This window comes from Lissotriton helveticus, chromosome 6, assembly GCF_964261635.1.
Source record: "Lissotriton helveticus chromosome 6, aLisHel1.1, whole genome shotgun sequence".
Lineage (NCBI taxonomy): Eukaryota > Metazoa > Chordata > Amphibia > Caudata > Salamandridae > Lissotriton > Lissotriton helveticus.
In genome coordinates, this window is record NC_136067.1 from 2,049,798,580 (window position 1) to 2,049,822,084 (window position 23,505).

At 46.5% G+C, this 23,505-nt stretch overlaps 1 protein-coding gene across 3 annotated transcripts in view; it reads left to right on the forward strand.

The window, feature by feature from the left end:
- The window catches only part of SLC30A3 (solute carrier family 30 member 3), a 534,152-nt gene extending 510,647 nt beyond the window's left edge, over positions 1 to 23,505 (forward strand). For all 3 annotated transcript variants that reach the window (XM_078650094.1, XM_078650096.1, XM_078650095.1), the window contains exon 8: positions 196 to 23,505. In XM_078650094.1, coding sequence (XP_078506220.1) covers positions 196 to 341 — 146 coding nt within the window. In that variant the 3' untranslated portion in view covers positions 342 to 23,505. The remainder of the gene's footprint in view (positions 1 to 195) is intronic.

The window sequence follows — 23,505 nt, forward strand, 5'->3', positions numbered from 1 at the left end:
GTGTGACTCCAAGTTTGACATTTCCCCCTTCTTTTAACAACAGAGCTCAGATTAACTAATGCCACTTCCCACCTCCACCACAGTTTGCATGGCAAGATGGCTTCTATCCAGTCCACCTATGTTTGATCTCTGTTGGAAGGAGTCTGCCCCACAGTTGCCTTTTCTTCTAAACCATTTCTTACTTTTTGCCATCAGATGACAGCACCGATGCAGAGACTGTGCTGAAAGAAGCCACCGACGTACTGCAGAGCAAGTTTGGCTTTCTCAGCACTACCATCCAAGTAGAAAGGTATTTGGAAGAAATGGCGCATTGTGTGAAGTGTAAGGATCCCAGGGATTGATTCCCCCTCACCCCCCCATCATCCTGACATGAAATCCGGGAGGCAGCTGTTGAGCAGGAACTCACAGCTGGCGAGCCACCCCACTCACTAATGCCATACCAGAACCAGGCAGACAGACAGACGCCAGTCTTGAGGGGACACACTCAGCATTGCCGCCTCTCCTGACCGGATCGCTGCTAATGTATATCTGTCATGGCTGCCTGGGAGCCATACATGGTTGGGACATTGTATTGCATCACCTTGTGTTCTCCAGCCTTTTGTTTTAAGAGGGTTTCGGAACGGTGACAATTGTGCTTCTGTCAAGCGCCGTCCAGCATGAATGCAGAAAAAGGCACCGTGTCCAAAGGAGTTGACTTGGACATACAGAATAAACTGGGTGGTGACTTTAATGACCTGTTTGCCCTACACTGCCAATTGATCCTCAACCTTATCTCCAACACAATTCTAAGCAGTCTCTCTGTCCCATGATTACGCAAGGGTTGAAGAATCCTCAGTGAACCAAAGCCAAAAATCGGTGTCGGTCGGTTGGAACTACAAAGTCAAAAACAAATCCTCCATCATCCCCAGACTACCGAATGACCTAAAAGGACTTACCAATGGCAGACTGTGACAAATGCCGGTAACATAGTGCAGGTTTGTTCTTGAAATCGGAAAAGTAAGAATACAAACTACTTTCTCTGCATCCAGTTGCCCGGTTGTCCCTGGGTAATCCTGATGAATTTTTACATACATATCCTCCAAGACCGACACCACCCTGGACCACTGCCTAAAATATGAAAAAATACAAACTCTTTAACTTGATACTGTCAACCAGCTTCGACATTCCAATGTGAAGTAAAAAAAATTACAATTGATAAAATCCCGCAACATACTCTTAGATTCAAGTCTACAGCATTATGAAAGGATATTGCTGTGGGATGGAGCCTTGAAAAGATGTATCTTTAACAGTATTTTTAATGCAACCCTTGGTAAGTGAGGATGATGAGGATTATACGAACTCTTTCTTCTTCCTTTGCAGAGATTCTCTGACTCACACATATCCATGCACTGGGATCTCGAGCTATAACCATTATTAGTAGTGTTCCGTCCCAACAATTGTCTTTGTTTACATATTTATTTTCATTCCTGTCTCCATTGATAGATCAATTCTTCAACTACCACCAAGTCTTCCTTGGGTGGATTCTTGTCGCAGAATGGTGCTGTACATCTCTCTGCTGCTGAAATGAAACTTGTGGTCGATTGATGCTTGGCACAGTAGTTGGGCAACAGCTGGTAAAGAGGTGTTAAACTGAGGCTTTGCTTTGGCATTTCATACCTTCGCAGATAGATTTATTTTAAAAGACTTCAATATCAGTGGAGAAGCTTGGCTAGCAGAAGTGTTCAGATGACCTGAACCAGCTTCACTATGATGCACAGTGCACGTTATGACATGGACTTCACAGTGTAGCTGGTGCTAAGTAACCACTCAGGATTAGAACCCCATCCCTGCCCATGAGAGCATGCTGAGGTCAGGGCAAGACAAAGAATATGAATTACAAAGAACATCTTGAAACTTGAGGAAAAATCTCTTTGTGAATGACCTCAACACTTTGAACCGTTTGAAATTAAGTCTGGCATGAAGAGAGAAGCTCATTAGAAATATGTAGGTTGTAAAGCCATCAGATACCACAAAAATAGCCTCCAAGCGAATGTCCCTGACACTTAGACATAACAAACAAGTAATGCAGGGAGCAGTGTGATTACCATAAGCCTATAGGTGTAGCTGGGTCTTTAGGAGAAGCAAGCTCCACAGATTGATTGCCGACATTGAGAAGGCTGATCTAGTCTTTAAAAGTTGTAATATGATGCTTCTTGTGAAGGAAGGGTAAACCTGTGCCATGAGAGGCATAGTGGGCAGTGCAGAGCACTTTGACTCCAACCCTCCATGCCACACGTAGCAAACATTGCTTTGACAAAGTTGTACAAATGTGGTCTGACAGATGATCAACTGCATTTTGCGTGAAGTGTAGGAGGCAAATGAAGTATGCTGACATCTCTAGTTGGATGGTATGGCCACCTGTATGTGAGTGGAAATGGTAACTGAGAAGATGGGGAGAAATAGTAAAGGATCCTTTATAGAATTTTTTACATTTCAAACATGGAGACAGCTTTAGCCTGGGCAGTTATGCGCAAACGATAGACTGGCATAACTATTTTAGTTGTATAGATCAAGGGTACATATCAGTAGGGCAGTCAATGGGGTTTAATATATTCTGCCATATGCCAAACACTACTACCTTGATTGCATCAACTTTCAAACGAAGTTCATGTTGTTGCCACTCCAATGACTTTTGGTGTCCAGCTAGATACAATATAATTTGCATGTCGTTGATAGATGTGTAGAATATGATGACAAAAGCAAACACGCGGGTGGCCATGGATTGTAACAAATAGCAATATCCCTCAAACCAAAATGTTAGCAACTGAGGCAAGACCATGCATACGTTGTACAACTGGAACTGAAAAGCATGGTATTATGTAGGTGTAGAGAGATGATCAGGTTACAGCATTTAGTACTTTCTTAAATAGTAACGTTTCTTAGCAGGGCCAAATGTCAATTTACAACGTCATGCACCTTAGTAATCTCGAAGGGCAAAAATATTCAGAAGCAACTATTTATAGAAATAGACTGTATTAAGAAGCAAATTGTGTACAATGTAGTCCATATCAAATATGAATCAGCCTATTTATTAGTGCTCATCTACATGAATGAAAAAGAACTAGTTACAATTTCATTACCAAACCAAGTTTGGTGCAACAGACTGTTGTTCTTCTTCACATTGACTTGGCATCAATCATCCCTCAAATCTCCGTTGCACACAATACGAGAAGCAAACCATCCCAGGATCATACTATACCAGCAGCAGACAGTTCCATTAATAGACAGTCCCAGTAGGAATGTAGTTCCAGTGGCATGCAGACCTGCTGCCATGCAGTCCCAGCAGCAGACAATATCAGCAGCATTCAATCCCAGTAGCAGTCTAAGTAGTACACAACTTCTAATGGCATACAATCCTATGAGCATACCATGCCTAAAGCACACATCCCCAGTAGCAGACAGCCACACTAGCAGAAAGTCCCAGGTGCAAACTCCTCCAGTAGCATACAGTCGCAGTAGTAAAGACCCCCAGTAGCACACATTCCCAGTAGCAGACAGTCCCAGTAGCCTAAAGTCCCAGAGGCACACTCCCCTAGTAGCACACAGTCGCAGTACTACAGGCCCCCAGTAGCACACAATCCCGTTAGCACACAGTTCTGGTAGCACACAGTCCAAGGGGCACACTCTACCAGTAACATGCAGTCGCAATGGCATATAGACCTAGTAAAATACAGTCCCAGTAGCATACAGTCCCATGGGGGACATTTGTCCAGTAGCACACAGTCGCAGTAGTACAAACACCCCAGTAACACTCATTCCCAGTCGTACATAGTTCTGGTTACACACAGTCCAAGGGGCACACTCGTCCAGTAGCACACAGTCGCAGTAGTACAGACCCCCAGTAGCACACAGTCGCAATAGCATATAGACCTAGTAAAATACAGTCCCAGTAGCATACAGTCCCATGGGGGACATCCGTCCAGTAGCACACAGTCGCAGTAGTACAAACACCCCAGTAGCACACAGTCGCAATAGCATATAGACCTAGTAAAAGACAGTCCCAGTAGCAGACAGTCCCAGGGGCACACTCGTCCAGTAGCACACAGTCGCAGTAGTACAAACACCCCAGTAGCACACAGTCGCAATAGCATATAGACCTAGTAAAAGACAGTCCCAGTAGCATACAGTCCCAGGGGCACACTCGTCCAGTAGCACACAGTCGCAATAGCATATAGACCTAGTAAAAGACAGTCCCAGGGCCACACTCGTCCAGTAGCACAAATTCCCAGTAGCACACATTCCCAGTAGCAGACCGTCCCAGAGGCACACTACCCCAGTAGCACACAGTCGCAGTACTACAGACCCCCAGTAGCACACGTTCCCAGTCGGACATAGTTCTGGTTACACACAGTCTAAGGGACACATTCCCCTAGTAGCAAACAGTCGCAATAGCATATAGACCTAGTAAAAGACAGCCCCAGTAGCATACAGTCCCAGGGGCACACTCGTCCAGTAGCACACATTCCCAGTAGCACACATTCCCAGTAGCACATATTCCCAGGGACACACTCCCCCAGTAGCACACATTCTCAGTAGCAGACAGTCCGAAGGACACACTCCCTCAGTAGCACACAGTCGCAGTAGTACAGACATCCCAGTAGCACTCATTCCCAGCCGTACACAGTTCTGGTTACACACAGTCCAAACTCCCCTAGTAGCACACAGTTGCAATAGCATATATACCTAGTAAAAGACAGTTCCAGTAGCATACAGTCTCAGGGGCACACTCGTCCAGTAGCACACAGTCGTTGTAGCATATAGACCTAGTAAAAGACAGTCCCATTAGCAGTCAGTCCCAGGGGACCACACTCGTCCAGTAGCACAGAGTCGCAGTAGTACAGAACCCCAGTAGCACACATTCCCAGTAGCAGACAGTCCCATGGAGACGCTCCCCCAGTAGCACACATTCCCAGTAGTACAGACCCTCCAGTAGCACACATTCCCAGTCGTACACAGTTCTGGTAGCACACATCCCAGGGGCACATTCGCCTAGTAGCAAACAGTCACAGTAGTACACAGTCCCAGGACTATAGAATTGAAGGACACTTCCGAAAAAGCATTGCACACTTCCAGTAGCATACATTCCTAGCAGCATAAAGTCTTAGTAGTGCAAAGTCCTAGTTGTATCCAGTCCCAGTAGCATACAAGCCCAGTAGACTACATGATCAGTACAGAAGCACAGAGTCCATATGGAAACACTCCCCATAGGAGACAGTCCCAGCAGCACACACTGCCAGCTGCACATAGACCCAGACGACATGGTTGCTTTAGCACCCACTCCAATTAGCATACAGTCCCAGTGGCAGACAGCCTTTATTTTTTTTAATTTTCAAACCGACCTTTATTGACATCATTAAATTTGACACAGCAAGGTGCCTACATCTCAATATATTTATAATGTATCAGGCGTAGTCTACTATTTGCAGATATGGCGCCCGTCTGGTGGCAGCAAAAGGACCATTGCGCCGGCGTGATGGTAGTTCCCAATTCCGCCTCCCATTTACCCTTAGCTGGAGCTAGGTCTCTTTCCCATTCCCCTTGAGTTGAGTGATATAATCGCGATACTACATGTTCCGGGGAAGTGTGCTGCAGGAGAAAATGTTGGGGGAGCGTAATGGTGGGTTCTAGTGGGAAGCACTGAGTCAGAGAGCGCATGTCTTGTCTAAGCCTCACATAATAGAAGCGCTCCAAGGGAGTGGGAGTAGTGGTGCCAAAGAAGTCGTCACTAGATCTAAATTGCCCGTTCTTATATAATTGGCCCCAGGTAAGGCAGGACAATCTGCAGCATCCGGCGGCATCCCCCCTCTGTCTTGACTGGTAGGTCATGTCTCCCCTGCAGGGGCATCAGTGGCTAATAGAGAACAGAGCATTTGAGTTTATGTGCCAAATCAAGCCAGGCACTGGTTGTGCATTGTACAGTTGTAGACGCCAGGTGTCTAGGTACCGCATCTTTGCTGAGATACGCGGTGCTTGGTGTGAGGGCTATATAACCATCTTCAACAGCTAGGTGAGGCATGTATGGGGCAGGGTGCATCCAATAGGCCGCGAAGTGCACCTGGGCGCAGATAAAATATAGCTCCATATCGGGGTCTTCAAATCCCCCAGCTTCAAAGGGACGAGTGAGAACCTCCCATGCCAGTCTGGGCTGCTTTACGCCCCATGCTAACCTGATCAATTGGGCTCTGACACATTTGATAAAAAACCTGCCTGGAGCATAAGGAATGTTAGTAAAAAGGTAGAGGAGTTTGGGTAGAATTACCATTTTTATTAAAGATACTCTGGCCGCCATGGAGAGAGGCATCGCGATCCATCTGGTAATCTTATCCGTGACAAGGTCAAGTGTGCGTCCGTAGTTGGAGGGCATCAGTTCCTCGCGGCATCGAGAGACCCGAATGCCCAGATAGATGATTGTATCCGCGCACCACTTCAACAGAAAGTCAGGAATGAATTCCAACGTGGCCTCTGTTAAAGGGAATATTTGAGATTTCCCCCAGTTTACGTTTATACCAGATAATTGACCAAAGAGAATGAGCAATCGAAGAATGGGGTTGAGGCTTACCGCTGGGTCCCGTAGGTACAGCGTGAGATCGTCAGCATACAGAGAGATTAAGATCTGTCTCTCTGGGTATATCAATGCAGAGTCTCGGAAATGTTGTCTAACCTTTGCCGCTAAGGGCTTGATGGCTATAGCAAAGAGAAGGGGTGACAGGGGGCATCCCTGCCGGGTGCCCCGTGTAATTGTAAAGGGGGCCTACTGAGCTCCGTTGACCATCACTCTGGCTCGTACAGCCGAATACAGTAAATTGATCCATTCCAGGAAGAGGGCAGCGAACCCCATGCGCTGCAAGACGAAGGCAAGGTAATCCCATTCCAGGGAATCAAACGCCTTAGTGGCGTCAAGGAATATAGCTGCGGCGTTAGTGTCAGGGTCTATGTCGTCGAGGAGAGCGAATAAAGTACGAAAATTATGTGATGTGCCTCGAGTGGGCACAAAGCCTGATTGGCCAGGGAGCACCAACGCAGTCATAAGGGGACTAATACGGTTAGCAATCAATTTAGCAAAAATTTTCGCGTCAAGATTTATTAAGGATAAAGGCATATATGAGTCGCAATTAGCCAATGGCTTACCCGGCTTGGGTATGGAGATGATGTGCGCCTCACGCATGGAGGGGGGAAGTATACCCGTCTCCCGAGCTTCCACAAACACATGTCGCAGTATTGGGATGAGTAGGTGAAGGGAGGTTTTATAAAATTCGGCAGGGAGGCCATCCTGCCCCAGCGCCTTCCCAGATTGCAATTGCATTATGGCCGTTATGATTTCCTCATCCTCGTGATGTCTCAAAAGAAATTCCCTCTGCCCATCTCCCAGCCAAGCTATCGCTGTATCCTCAAAAAAGGAGGTGAAGTCCATTGTCTGGGTTCTATGCGTCTTGTAAAGACCTCTATAGAATTTACGAAAGGTCTCCACGATCTCGGCCGTATCACTATGCGTTTGGCCGTTTTCATCTTCAATCTCCAGCACAATATTCGAAAACTGTGGGGGTCGAATTGGAGTCGCAAGTGTCTTTCCAGGTCTATCCCCCTCCCCATACTGGCGCGCCCTATGATATTTTCATCTATATTTACATTTGCTCTCCACTTTCTCTTGATATTCGCTAAGCACACTGCGCAGCTTAGCTTGCAACTCATCTGTGGGATTATGCTGCAGTTCCGCCTCAATCTTTTTTAGTTCTGTCTCCAGACGGCGCAGAGTGGAACATATATCTCTCAGGATACCGCCACTCTTCGCGATGCACAGGCCCCGTATGGTAACTTTAAAAGCGTCCCGCACCGTTGTGTATTGCTCCGCCGAGTTCTCATTGCGAGGGAACAAATCAGTAATCTCCTGCTCGAGTTCCTGCTTAAATAGGGAGAGTCCATGTGCGGGGTGTTATAGCGACCAGCACTAAAAGTGATCCGAATAAGTTCGGGAGGGGTGGGAGGAGTGCGTCACCCAAGGGATTTGGCCTTTAGTAATAAACCATGCGTCAATTCTGGACCAAGAGGCCCGGGCCGTGGTGTAGCAAGTGCCCTCCCGCCTTGTCGGGTGTATGTGTCGCCATTCGTCAAGCAGTTCATGGTCTTCAATTATCATCTTGAGGGTGGATTGTGAGTGGGAATAGCGATGTGGTTGCGGTTGTGAGCGGTCCAGTGTAGGATTAATTGTGACATTAAAATCCCCCCCATAATAAAGAGAATAGAGTACCGGCCCTGCTTGTCTGTAACAGAACCTATTGGAGTGTACGGGAGGGACTTCTTCACCAGGATGCATGTGCCACGAGCGTATGATGAGTAGGAAGAAAAACAGGTATAACTGGCCCAGTGAGCGGCAAATGTGGAAGAGACAGTAGATTGAAATGCGTTTCCGGCAGCATCGCGCAGTGTATGTCATGCCGATCCAAGTAAGATAATATGTGCCTGCGCTTGTGGGGTTCCCCCAGTCCTCTTACATTCCAAGTGAAAAAGCGGTATGTGGGGGGTCTCGAACGTTCAGCCATAGCGAAGATTGTGAGTACACATTCTTAAACAGTGGTCTGACACAAATAGGTATAGATATCTAGGCGGGAAGTTGATAATATACCATATGGCCTGTGACTTGTCGCAAGGTCTACCGCAGCTCGCAGACGTAAACAAAACATTCCCTCCCCTCTACCACATCCGCAGCTCAAACCTGCTGTGGTCCACTTCCTTCCCTTCCTCCCCCAGTCCCACATCACAGTGTTCCCAACAGGGAAGCACAATGTAGTCCATGCCATAACTAGCAGTAAAACATTAACAACCATACTATTAAGGGTTCACCTGAGAGGTGGAGTCCAGAGGGCGAAAAGGGGTCTTCCTCACCAGGGCAAGGGTGTTCGGGTGGGCATATGTAGGGTAGTTTCGGTTCAGTTTCCAGTGTATCTACACTATCGGAGACCGCCAGCTCATCAGTTCAGGGATAGAGTGTATTGGTCCATATCACTGTATGCGGTCAGGGGGGGGAGAGGGGGCAGCCAGCCCATCCCAATTCACATTGGGCCCCAACCTCCTCCTTGGGAGCGCCCAGTTTCTCGTACCCCAAAAAACTTCAGAAGTTCCATATCGAGGGCAGGCTGACGAACGCCTCTCCGGCCCCTCAGCCGCAATGTCTAGTTACCCCCTATCCCCAATAACATACGGTCCATTGTCGTGTGGAATGTTCTATTTGCCACTGAGTTGAGGATTCCATGTCTAGGTTCCGTATATCGCGCATTATCATTAGTAGTGTCTATGGCCTACAAGGACGGGAAATGTGATTTACGTCTTCAATCAGAGACGGCATCCCCTCCCTCGGCCGGGAACTTAATACGTGGATTTGGCGGCTTGTGACGGTAGGGCCTGCTATTCAATGTCCAATGTGCCTCTGTTGTCTTCTTCCTGTCTCGCAGGGGACAGTCGAACTCCGGGTGGTCTGGGCAGAGCCCTGATGAAGTCCTGAACGTGCTATGGCTTGGTGAAAAAGTGATTTTTCCATTGTGAGGTCACTTTCAGGCAGGCCGGGAACAGCATTGCGAAGGGGATCTTAAGTTGCTGAAGTTTCTTCTTCACCTGGAGGAATTTGCGTCTCTGCTCCTGTACGGCCATGGTGAAATCCGGTTATATGGAGATCATCGTTCCCTCGTGCATGAGGCGTCCCTTCTCTCTGGTTAGGCGGAGGGCGGTGTCTCTATCACGGTAGTTTAGAATTTTAGCTATTATGGGACGCGGGGGAGCAGTCAGGGGGAGGGCGGCTCGACGAAGACCGTCAAGAAGGCCTCTTTGCCGGATAGTGCAATTAGCAAGCGTTCCACATACTCCTCTATCCGTCTGGTAGGCGTGGATTCTGGTATCCCCAAAATGCGGAGGTTGTTCCTTCTTGAGCGTGATTCCAACTCCTCGTTTTTAGCCGCAATCACCTTCAACATTCTATCCATTTCGAGTGTGCGGGTATTTGTGGCGTTGGATGTGTCCTCCAAGTCAGATATTCGCCTTTCCGCCTGTGTCAGGCGATCATCGTGCTTTTCCACCCTATGCGTTAAGCCGTCCATCCTGGCCGACATGGAGTATCCATCTTAGATTCAATTGACATCAGGCTCCATTACATTACAAGTAGCAATTCCTTTAGGTCCGCCGTGGATGTGTTTGGGGCTTCAGCGCGGTCCTCGTCCGGGTCCGTCTGGATGCGGGGAGTCTTGCGGGTATCGAAAATTTGCCATCCGGTTTCCCCATCGTGGCCCGGTGGGTGGATTTGCGGCTCAGCGGGCCGCCGGGGGGGGGGGGCGTGTCTTTTCTCCAGGTGATACGAACCTGTAGAGACGACAGGGGACAAGAGCGCTGGTGCGACGCCCAAAGGAAGAGTGAGTGGCCTCTCACTAAACGTCAACCCGCCTCACAGGCAGATACCTCCAGCTCCACTCTTGTTGTATTGCAGGTCGCTTCTTCCGTGCTCGTTTCAAGCCCGGACCTCTTCCGACCCGCCGCACTTCGTCTATGGGCAGCTCATGGGCAGTGGATTTCATTACCGTGTCAGCGCCAGCATGTCGTAGGGTAGCTGCCGATATATGCGTTCAGCCTGTAGGGTCTTCACTCCCAGGGTTGAGGCCCTAGAGTCTGTGCAGCCGTGGGAATAATCAGTGTGTCAACAGCAGGTCCAGTTCGCCCCACTACTCTGAGGTAACCCAGCCGAGGCAGGATTGTCCATTTTATAAGGCTGGCACAGAGATGGGCCCAGTCACTTGCACACCGCTGGGCACCCGCTTATAGCTTTGGGCTGTGCAGGGGTCCACAGGTCCGACCTCACACTCCATCAAAGCGCAAGAGAGGCACAGCAACATCGCCCAAGCCCAGTGCAGGCCTGCAGTCTATGTAGGAAATGGGGTCACGCTACAGGCTCAGCCCCTCAGCGTGGAGCATGCCCAAGCGTACAGTGTACAGGTATGGGCCAGGTGGCAGCAGCAGTATGCAGGATTACTGGTAGGTCGCGCTTCTGGGCCCGGGCTCCCCACAATGTAACCACCCTTATTCAGCAATCCGCCCAGGTCCTTGAGCAACTCAGCTCCAGCCTCAGCAGCCGGCAGTGGGCCCGCCAGGCCCCAGCGAGGAGCGCCGGCGGCATGGAAAAGCAGGCAGCAGAGGGCGGTATGCCGTATGCGGGCCTCGCAGGGCAGATCTCGCTCGCTTCTCACCTTCACAGCGGCGGCAGGCTCGCCAGACCAGCACTCCTACCCCAAGTCAGCGGGGGGGAGGGGGGCCTTTGTCACTGCTGCTCCTGCGCGGCCTCTCCACTCTGCCGTGTGTCCCCTGCAGCAGCCAGCCGCAGATTCGTCCGGCAGCCCGCAGGAGCACAGTGCAGCAGGCCGGAGGCCCACAGGTACAGCCTCGGCATAGTAGGAGTGGCGGCACCACATAAGCCCTCCGTAGTATCCAGCAGGTCCGCGGCTCAGCACTCCTGAACCAGCAGGCTCGCAGTGGGCAGCCGATCTTCTCCGCCCGCTCCCACAGCTGCGATTCCACCTCAAGCGATCCGCTCCGCCGCCATCTTGAGACCAACGAACGTGGGAGCCAGCAATTGCAAAAACATGTTTCCAGGTAGGAAAGGGCCATCATACTGGTCTCATTCAAACGCTGTATGTTTCCGATGCATGTGTGGCCGCTGCTGGTGTGTGTTGATGCCAAAAAGGCCAGGATTTCAGAAGGATGTCTGCCCGAACTGCAAGAGCCTCACGCAAGTGCAGCCATCTTGCTTGGCACCCTCTAGTGCCCCCCAGTGGCAGACAGCCTTACTAGCACACTGTCTCAGTAACATATAGTACCAGTAACAGACATCCCAATAGGCTACAGTACCAGTAGCACACAGGAGCAGTAACACACAGTCCCAGTAAGAGACAGTCCCAGTAACACACAGTACCAGTGGCATAAACTGACATCCCTGTAGCATACAGTACCAGTTAGCAGACAGTACCAGTAGCATATAGTTCCTGTAACAGACATTACCAGCAGCATACAGCACCAGAAGCATATAACACCAGTAACAGACATCCCCAGTAGCACACAGCTTCAGAAGCATATAACACCAGTGACGGGCATCCCCAGCAGCACACAGCACCAGAAGTAGATAACACCAGTAACAGGCATCCCCAGCAGCACCAGAAGCAGAAGCAGATAACACCAGTAACAGGCATCCCCAGCAGCACACATCACCAGAAGCAGATAACACCAGTAACAGACATCCCCAGCAGCACACAGCACCAGAAGCAGATAACACCAGTAACAGACACCGCCAGCAGCACACAGCACCAGAAGCAGATAACACCAGTAACAGACACCCCCAGTAGCACACAGCTGCGAAGAGCGTACAGCCCAAGTAGTATAGAGGCCCAGGAGTCTACAGTACATGCAGCGCACACTTCCAGTAGGGTACAATCCCAATAGTGCAAAGTCATATACAGACCCGGTAACATAAACACTCAGCACAGAAGCACACAGTAGATTACAGTCGAGTTAGCAAACAGTGCCAGTAGCACACTGCTCCTTCAACACACAGTTCCAGTAGCAGACACTCTCAGTGCCAAAGAGTCCCAGTAGAAGATAGTCCCCGCTCAACACAGTCCTAGTGGCATTCGGGCTGAGTAGCACACAGTCTCAGCAGTTTAAAGTCCCAGTGGTATAAAGCCTAAGTAGCACATGGTCACAGGAGTATAAAGTCCTAGTACCACACGTGCCAAGAGTATAAAGTCTCAGAAGTATAAAGTCCCAGTAGCACACAGTGCCAGAAGTATAAAGTCCCAGTACTATAAAGTCCCAGTAGCACACCATGCCAGAAGTATTAGGTCCCAGAAGTATAAAGTTCCAGTAGTATGAAGTCCCAGTAGCAGACAGTGCCAGAGGTATAAAGTCCCAGTAGCACACCGTGCCAGTAGTATTAAGTCCCAGAAGTATAAAGTTCCAGTAGCACACACTGCCAGAAGTATTAAGTCCCAGAAGTATAAAGTCCCAGTACCACACTGTGCCAGAAGTATTAAGTCAAGTCCCAGTTGTATAAAGTCCCAGTAGCAGACCCTGCCAGTATTATTAAGTCCCAGAAGTGTTAAGTCCCAGTAGCACACCGTGCCAGAAGTATAAAGTCCCAGAAGTATAATGTCCCAGTAGCACACCGTGCCAGACGTACTAAGTCCCAGAAGTATATAGTCCCAGTAGCACACTGTTCCACGCGTATAAAGCCCCAGTAGTATAAAGTCCCAGTAGTATAAAGTCCGAGAAGTATAAAGCCCCAGTAGTATAAAGTCCCAGTAGTATAAAGTCCGAGAAGTATAAAGCCCCAGTAGTATAAAGTCCCAGTAGTATAAAGTCCCAGTAGTATAAAGTCCCAGTAGTATAAAGACCCAGTAGTGTAAAGTCCCAGTAGTATAAAGTCCCAGTAGCACACCATGCCAGAAGTATTAGGTCCCAGAAGTATAAAGTTCCAGTAGTATGAAGTCCCAGTAGCAGACAGTGCCAGAGGTATAAAGTCCCAGTAGCACACCGTGCCAGTAGTATTAAGTCCCAGAAGTATAAAGTTCCAGTAGCACACACTGCCAGAAGTATTAAGTCCCAGAAGTATAAAGTCCCAGTACCACACTGTGCCAGAAGTATTAAGTCAAGTCCCAGTTGTATAAAGTCCCAGTAGCAGACCCTGCCAGTATTATTAAGTCCCAGTAGTATAAAGTTCCAATAGCACACTGTGTCAGAAGTATTAAGTCCCAGAAGTATAAAGTCCCAGTAGTATAAAGTCCCAGTAGCAGACCGTGTCAGAAGTATTAAGTCTCAGAAGTATAAAGTCCCAGTAGTAATAGGTCCCAGATGTATAAAGTCCCAGATGTATAAAGTCGCAGTAGTATAAAGTCCCAGTAGTATAAAGTCCCAGTAGCACACAGTGCCACTAGTATAAAGCCCCAGTAGTATAAAGTCCCAGTAGCACACAGTGCTAAGAGTATAAATTCCCAGTAGTATAAAGTCCCAGTAGCACACAGTGCTAAGAGTATAAATTCCCAGTAGTATAAAGCCCAGTAGCACACAGTGCCACGAGTATAAAGCCCCAGTAGTATAAAGTCCCAGTAGCACACAGTGCTCAGAGTACAAAATCCCAGTAGTATAAAGTCCCAGTAGCACACAGTGCTAAGAGTATAAATTCCCAGCAGTATAAAGTCCCAGTAGCACACCGTGCCACAAGTATAAAGTCCCAGTAGTATAAAGTCCCAGAGGTGCACCGTGCCTCTAGTATAAAGTCCCAGTAGTATAAAGTCCCAGTGGCACACAGTGCCACGAGTATAAAGCTCAGTAGTATAAAGTCCCAGTAGCAAACAGTGCCAAGAGTATAAAGCCCCAGTAGCACACAGTGCCAGGAGTATAAAGTCCGAGTGGTATACAGTCCCAGCAGTAGAAAGTCCCAGTAGCACACACTACCAGAAGTATAGAGTCCCAGTAGCACACAGTGCCACGAGTATAAAGTCCCAGTAGTAAAAAGTCCCAGTAGCACACCGTGCCACGAGTATAAAGTCTCAGTAGCACACAGTGCCACAAGAATAAAGCTCAGTAGTATAAAGTCCCAGTAGCACACAGTGCCAGGAGTATAAAGTCCCAGTGGTATACAGTCCCAGTAGTATAAAGTCCCAGTAACACACACTGCCAGAAGTATAAAGTCCCAGTAGCACACACTACCAGAAGTATAGAGTCCCAGTAGCACACAATGCCACGAGTATAAAGTCCCAGTAGTAAAAAGTCCCAGTAGCACACCGTGCCACGAGTATAAAGTCTCAGTAGCACACAGTGCCACAAGAATAAAGCTCAGTAGTATAAAGTCCCAGTAGCACACAGTGCCAGGAGTATAAAGTCCCAGTGGTATACACATAAAGCGGGGCATCTGCTAGACTGAATTTGCACCAATACTAAAATCATGACAGTTGAATCTCCCCGCATCCAGACCTGGACTGACCACTGGCTGGTCCCCTTTAAACTGACTATAGAAAGAAAAGGGTCTAAATCAGACCATAGGAAAATTGAAGTCCAGACAAAGAAAGATTGGAAAAAAATTAGGGCCACTCCCAATCTTCCCCTCATTGCTGAGGAAACTAAACCCCATCTGACAGGAAATTCCGAAACAGACTATAACAGTTTCTGTAAATGGATCACAGAATTATGTGGGCCAGCAGATTCAAGTAAAGTGAGCAAGAAACGGAATAAAAGGTCCGCTCCCTGGTTCTCCCTCTCCTTAAAGGAAAAACAAAAAGAGGTAAGAACCTTGGAAAGGAAATGGCGTCGTTCTTATAGAAAAGAAGAACTCACCACCTATAAAACTGCTAGGAGACAGTACCATGTAATGATTAAAACTGCTAAAAAAGACTATTTTTTAGAAGTCATTAATTCCTCGAACAACAAACAAAAAGAAATCTTTAAAATAGTCGATGACTTTATGAACCCTAAGATTCTTAGACAAGAGATCCCTCCCTCACTTGCATTATGCAACTCAATAGCCAATTACTTTGAACAGAAAATATTCGATCTTACGAAAGATTTTCTGGATCCGCCTGCCTTCCCCCGCGCAGAAGCCATAAGACTAAATAACGATAACACCCAGTTACATGAATTCACTCATGTTAGTCTGGTAGCAACTCGTCAGGCCATTTTATCCAGTAAATCTGGCTCCCCATTTGATCCCTGCCCTCCCCTGCTGCTACATGCTCTTGTTGACACCTTAAACCCGAGCATAAATGCTATCATTAATTCTTCCCTGTCCACTGCCGCCATTCCAGCCGAATGGAAACTAGCCTCTGCAAAAAAAAACCCTAGCAGACCCTACTACGATCTCAAACCTCCGCCCTATCTCGCTGCTCCCAATTCTTTTTAAACTTACGGAAGCAGCAGTAAACAAACAATTGACTAGGCATCTAGAGGAAAACGACATCTTACACCCTAACCAGGCGGGTTTCAGAGCCAAACACTCCACGGAGTCAGCACTCTTACACATGGTGGAGACTCTGAAAGCTGCTATGGATGAAGGTAAAAAGGCTGTTCTGGTTCTGCTCGATCTATCGGCGGCCTTTGATACGGTCTCACACTCCGTATTAATTGGCCGCCTAGCAGAATCAGGAATAGCAGGAGTAGCTCTTGAGTGGCTGAAAAATTTTCTCAGTCAAAGGAAACAAGTCACGATATTGGGGAAATATTGCTCAGAGGAGAAAACATTAAAAACAGGGGTACCACAGGGCTCCAGTCTGAGCCCAGTACTGTTTAATCTTTACATGACCCCCTTGACAGAGCTAATTTCATCTTTCCACATAAACACTATATCTTACGCTGACGATACTCAGCTTATCCTCGTTCTGGATAGCAACACAACTAATGCAGAGGAAAACCTGAGAGATTGTCTTACCGCTACTTTTGACTGGATGAGAAAACATCATCTCAAATGCAACTCGGGCAAGACTGAAATCCTCCCATTTGGGAAACAAAACCTTTTTTCCCCAAGATTGTGGTGGCCTCAAGATGCAGAAATCCCCCCAACCACCATTACCACGGCCCGCAACCTCGGGATCAGGTTTGATGAGGCTTTATCATTCAGACAACAAGCAGGTACTGTGGCAGGGTCCTGCTTTAACATAATCAAAGGCCTCAGAAAGATCTTTGACTTTCTCCCTCTGACAGCTAGAAAGACGGTAGCGGTGGCCCTCATTACCTCCCGGCTGGACTACTGCAATAGTCTATATGCAGGTTCCAGTAAAGCAGTACTGCATAGACTGCAGATGGTCCAGAACGCCACCGCCCGCCTTGTGCTGAGATGGCCCAGGAAGTCGTCTGCTTCAGCAGCACTCAAGATCTTACACTGGTTGCCTATTCACAAGAGAGTGCTGTTTAAAATCCTAATAATTACCTTCAGGGCCTACCACCAGCTAGGGCCTTCTTACCTGTCCAAAAGGTTTGGAAGATATGTGCCTTCTCGCTCACTCAGATCATCCAACCTGAATCTGCTGGTGACTCCCAACTATAGGCTAGCCACGAAAGGAGGAAAATCTCTGGGAGTGCTAGGAGCCAGAGCCTGGAATAAACTCCCACTTCAACTACGTCAGATCCCATCAGAGAACCTCTTTCGGAAGGCGTTAAAAACTTGGGTCTACAAACTCACAGACACAGCCTGTTTATCCCTAGTCTAAATCTTACCCCCAGAGACACCAGACACTATTCTTCTGAGACCTCACTAGCCCTTTGGCAATGCTTTTTGGACACGAGTGACTAGCGCCATGATGCTCCGTGGAGTGTAAGTTGCGCTTTATAAAAATAAAATTACATTACATTACATACAGTCCCAGTAGTATAAAGTCCCAGTAACACACACTGCCAGAAGTATAAAGTCCCAGTGGTATACATTCCCAGTAGCATTTAATCTGCCATAGTCGTGTGTTGGCAGACGCATATTCCTAGTCACTCAGAAAAGATAAAGAATGAAGGACTATAAGTGTCTAATCTGTAATGTTTATGGAAAACTATTTATGTAGAACCAGGGAAGTGTTATATGAACAATATAATACAGAATGGAACAAAGTTCGCCCTGATTACTGTGCGTGAACACAAGGTATCCTTGAGTAGGTTAAAACAACTAAATACATTATTTTAAACTGGGTCTACAAAGAGACAGATAGAAAAACAAAACAACAGCAATGCTTAACTTTTCAATCACTAGTTACACATGCAAGTACTGTCATCAATATGTATGACAACAGTTGACTACAACACAGTTAAATTAGTGCCATATAAAGTCCCTCCTTCGGTGATTCTTGACCAGCCATGTTCAGATGCTTCTGTAACGCGTGTGGGGGATGTTTACACACAGAACTATTAGTTAGGCAAGTGTTCCGAAGGCACTTGTTTAAAAATGTGGATATTAATAACGTAAAGTTCGTCAACAGCTCTTTTAAATTACTTACTTTGCCACCAATCTCACATTAGGGTACGTTCGATTCAGGATCAGGGAAATCCCATCACATAAACTCCTCACTTACTCAGCACACATAAAGTTCAATGGATAAGAAAAAACATAATACATATTACTTCAGAGCATTATCACAAAGCTTTAAACCAATTTATCTATACAATTCTAAGAACCTGATGTCCTTATACATATCCAGAGCAAAAAGAATAGACATTCACCCCCCAGTCAAAGATCTGGGTTTGATCTATCGTTTTTTTGCACACCCTGCCACCCCAGTTTGGACCCAACCAAATGCAAATCAGTCTTGACCCTGTTCCTTACGGGAACAGTCCAGCCGGAACTGCCAGGCCAGGTCCTGCTTGGATTACGAAACAAGCATACTGGGACCGGTTGCAGGTTCTCGCCCCTGATCGGCCAGGCTAGCTTGAATTCGTTGGCACATTGAGCACGGGACCCATGTCCTGGCATACCCTTCCTACATCATCTGTTCGTTTTGCTTTTGTCACCCTAAGTGTTAAGGCAATGCCCAGGCAAAGGTCCTGTGCTCACTATGCCACTGGATTCAAGCTAGGTTTTCCTTGATCACCCTGCTAAATCTCACCACTTGTCCATTACATTGGGGTCATGTACTGCAGCATATATATGTTTTCCGATAATCTTTCATCACCTTAGATGTCAACTGAACCCCATTATCTGTGACAGTGATCCCAGGGTATCCTTCCCTAGAAACCTCTTCATTGGCTTAATATTTTCAGCAAAGTTACTAACACATGTACTATAATAGTCACACAATCCTGTAAAAGATAGTATTTTTTCTTTTGAATCATGAGTGGGAGCAATGTGAATTGCTTTAATAACAGATTTTTTTGGTACTACTCCTTATCTGATGTGGTATTTCCTAAGTATTCAGTTTTCTTTTGAAATAGTTTACACTTTTCCTTTTTCAATGTCAAACCATTTTTCTATAATCTTTCACATACTTCCCTACTCTGTTTCCTGTGTTCTTCTTTCCCGCGTTAGAACAGTAGTATACCATCTTGGAAACACAACAAAATGTTCACTTCCCATTAGCTCTTTGTCCCAGACTTCTACGTTCCCAGGAGAATGATTAATGTGCCCATTGCAGACATGTTTGTGTCAACACCGAATCATTTGCACATCTTAAATATTGTTTGGCCAGTAAAGGCAAATGCACCAAACTTTCTGAAAAGCCAGGTCAAAATTCATTACACAAAAAGCAGTCGGTAAGTAAAATATGTATCACTCTTTGTACTAGATTTTCCACAGTTTATGCATCTGGATGGGGCATTGAAAGAAATCAGAAGCGCCACAGTATCACTTCAGGTCACACTGGCATCAAGGATACAACCTATAGGTATCTCATCAGCTCTTACACCAGCATAATATTCAGAGAGATGGAGAGATCATTGATACCAGGAACATTTTTAAATATATGGAAAAGTCCATTATAATTCCACTGTACATCACCATTAGGAGATATTGTGTGAAACATGAATCATTTTTTTCACCCAAACAGATGATCCAGGCCATGCTCACTGGCCTATGGCCATGCCGCATACTGTCACCAGTGCCATGTACCAGATGCCAATCAATGCTTTCTTTCAGATCCTGGCTCTTTGGAGCTCATCTACTGTGCCTGGCTAAACTACTGCAGCTGTTGTGCCCCTGGTTCCCCCTCAGCCTTCCCGTGGTTAAATGTCACCCGCTGTTTTATCATAGTACTGCAGCCAATGCCATTAGCTGAATGTCTCTACCCCTGTCTTATTGTGGCACTGCAGCCAATGCCATTTGTTGAATGTGCCCCCACTGCCTTCTCGTGGTACTGCAGCCGGTGCCATATGTTGAATGTCACCCCCACTGCCTTCTCGTGCCACTGCAGCCGGTGATATTAGTTAAATGTTGCCCCTGCTGTCTTCACTTTATACTGCAGCCGGTGACATTAATTCAATGTCGCCCCCCACTGCCTTCTCATGGAACTGCAGCCAGTGCCATTAGTTGAATGTGTCCCCTGCTGTCTTCTCATGGTATTGCAGCATGTGCCATTAGTTGAATGTCACCCCCACTGCCTTCTCATGGTACTACAACTGGTGTCATTCATTAAATGTCGCCCCGCTGTCTTCTCATTGTACTGCAGCCGGTGCCATTAGTTAATCGTTGCCCCCGCTGTCTTCTCATGGTACTGCAGCCGGTGACATTAGTCAAATGTCACCCCTGCTGTCTTCTCATGGTACTGCAGCCAATGCCTTAGTTAAATACTGCCCCTGCTGTCTTCTCATGGTACTGCAACCAGTGACATAAGTTGAATGTTGCCCCCGCTGTCTTCTCATGGTACTGCAGCCGGTGACATTAGTTGAATGTCGCCCCCGCTGTCTTCTCATGGTACTGCAGCTGGTGCCATTAGTTGAATGTTGCCCCCGCTGTCTTCTCATGGTATTGCAGCCAGTGTCATCTTGGCAAAGAGTGCAAATGTTTTTTGGCAGATGGCTTCTTATTAAACTGAGAGCTGTGGATGAATCACCTGCATAATCACTAGATGTGATGTATGCATGCTTGTTTGTGCTATATTTAACATTAAAGAAAGGGGTTTAGCCAGAAAAATGAGGCTAATTTAAAAAAAAGCTATTGTTGTGATGATTGCAAAATGTTTTAATGGATGTTTCTGTCTCTGGTTCTGTCCCTTCTTTCCACATTCCAAAGTGAGCTGTGAACACAGGGATCCCAGGCAATGAACTGCTGTACAGCCCACTGTACACTCATGTCCTCCCTGAAGGGGGCGCCGTGCAATTACTGTCATGTGGTGTACACTGTAACCAATGTGTCCTAAGTGTTCTTCGTACTGTAAACCTGAAAGTGATTGTGTCTCAGTGGCCCCTACTCATCCTAAAACAGAGCGTGGGCTAACCACTTGCTGTTGTACGCAGGCGTAAGGAATCGAGGAAAGTGCATTTATGTATCTGGGGATGTGTTTCATGCGATCAGAGTGCCAGCTTGTAAATCCCATTGTTGGCCGTTTTAGGTACTGTGACCAACAATGCCAGATTTAGAGGATTCTGAAAGACCATCACGAACGTTCAGGGATCACTGCTTAGTTCTTTTAAAATAAAAAGGTCTCTGGAACTTGTGTCACAATTTGCAACCTACCTCATTAATATTCATTAGGTAGGACGTATAGTGACCCGCTACAGTTGGTTTATTTTAAAAACTGGCTGATTAGTACATAGGTCGGTTTTGCAAAATGCAAATGTATTCAGTAAAATTTGGTGCGCAAATTGCGACCACTTTATTGAATGCATTCTTTGTACATAAGGCCCAAGGCACCTTTTCGTAATCTCCATTTACTCCTAGTATTTCACCAGGAAACACTTGCTAAGTGTCTGAGTGAAACACACCTGACTCATGGTGAGCCCAGGGTAGTTGTAATCCGTATGGAGCCCAACACTCCCGTTAATGGATTCATGAAGCTTAATGGATGACCTGCAGTCAGGGCCCTAATGTTAATTAAATAAAAGAGCAGTAAGAATAAAACACCTGAGCTCCCAATGTAAAAAACTGGTGAGGCTATAATTGCCCAAAAGGAAGCATATGAGACGGGCAAGATTGGTGTTCACTCTGTGGGCGTGTGAGATGGTTGAATGCATAACACCAGCACACTTACACTCTGTAACAGGCGACTGCTAGTCTTTAACTGGTCTACAGGATCTGAAGGAAGAAAGATCCATGTGAAATCACAAGGGAAAAAAGTTTATTTCATGTTTCTGACCTCTGCCACTGGACTTGATTCCCTTTACCAAAGAAATGTCTACAGAAGTCCACGCTAGTAGATCACTGAAAATGGCTGACAGATCCATTATTTTGTGCTGTCCTGCATGAAACATACATTTCTTTTGGGTTGTTTATATCACAGAAGGGCAGCAATTCCACCTGCACTGTGAGCACGAAGTTATGTGACCTCAATTATTGTTTCAAGTGCTTGTCCACAGATGTTGACTTGTGAGTAACCCACTAGAGGCCGATGTGGCGTGAGCGCTTCAGCGGTTGTGTTACCCCCCTTCTAGCTGTTGTACCCTGCTGTAGTGAATAAAACACTACATCCATGTCTAAGCACACTGTTCCTGCCATACAAAGCTGCACTGTGTATGCAACAAGGGCCAGATAATCAACAGAGTCAACCAATGTTGAATTAACCATGGTCCTATAGACTACCAAGAGAATAACGAGGAGAAAGAGTTATAGTAAACTCACAGAATACGTACTACGGAGGCTTTTATTGTCCACAATTTACTCTGTTTGAAGATACTCCAAATTGCTAGGGAAGTTATTTATGTGAGAGTCTTAAAATCAATGACTTCCACATGGACACTTTAGTGTTTAGGTCTCCACCGCCAACAGCTTTAGCTGTCTTTTGAAAGATCCATTGTTTCCAATATAGACTTAGGAGAATTGAGCCACCCATTTGGTCAGGATTGGATGGCTTTGTAGTCTATTTTACATGCCTGCTCTTGATTCGATTAATTTCCTTCCTAGTCATGTTAACTTGAGGGGACTTGCTTTTTTTCCTTTTGCTTCCAGCACTCATTTGGAGTGCATGGTATACGTGCTTTCTCAATCTCTTTTTCCTCTGCTCACTACATGCTCTTTTTACTTACCCCCAATGCTCCCTGTGTTAATTTCTTAATTATTTTATTTATTTATTTATTTAATAATGAGGTTCTGGAAGTTGTAAAGTGCTGTTGGGCCACTCGCTTACTTTTTTGACCATGGGGATTGATGTCTGCTAATGCTCCCCTCCCTTTTCCGTTTGTTTTACCTTTTATTATTATTACTCTGTTTTTATTTTTTTTAGGGGCAGACAGCTGCAAATCGGTAGCTGTCTACGCTCTTTTAGCTTTTACGCTGGTGTGCACTTTGTTGTTCTTCCTTTTTTACTTTTAATTGATTGTTCGAGGGTAGTGGTCTACCGTGTTAGAGCGGTACATTAAAAAAGAAAAATGCCCACTGTATCTCACAATGTGTAAGCATGCATGCATCATGATACATATGTGCACTTGCATCACATCACCTTTACAAGGAGTCCCATACGTTTGCATGCATTTTAACTCATTTGCGCACATGTGAGCAGCAAAGTAAAAAAGCACTAGCCCAGCTAATAATTCAGCCTCTAAAGCGGAGACCTATTGGCATTGCTAATGCTTCTTTAAATGTGGAAGTCGTTTTTGCAGGGACTCGTTGCCCTTTGAGGATAAATGGGGGGAATATGACTGGCCATCGGTGATAGCACCAATGTATAACAAGCACAAATGTGTCATGAGTGTAAAATATTGCCATACCAGTTCCCTCATTTAAAGGTTATCACATACGATGCTATGTGGGAAAAACTGTGCACGTCTCAAATGACTAATTAACAATGGTCTCAAGTCAGTGCTGTCAATGTTGAAAAATTCACCCCC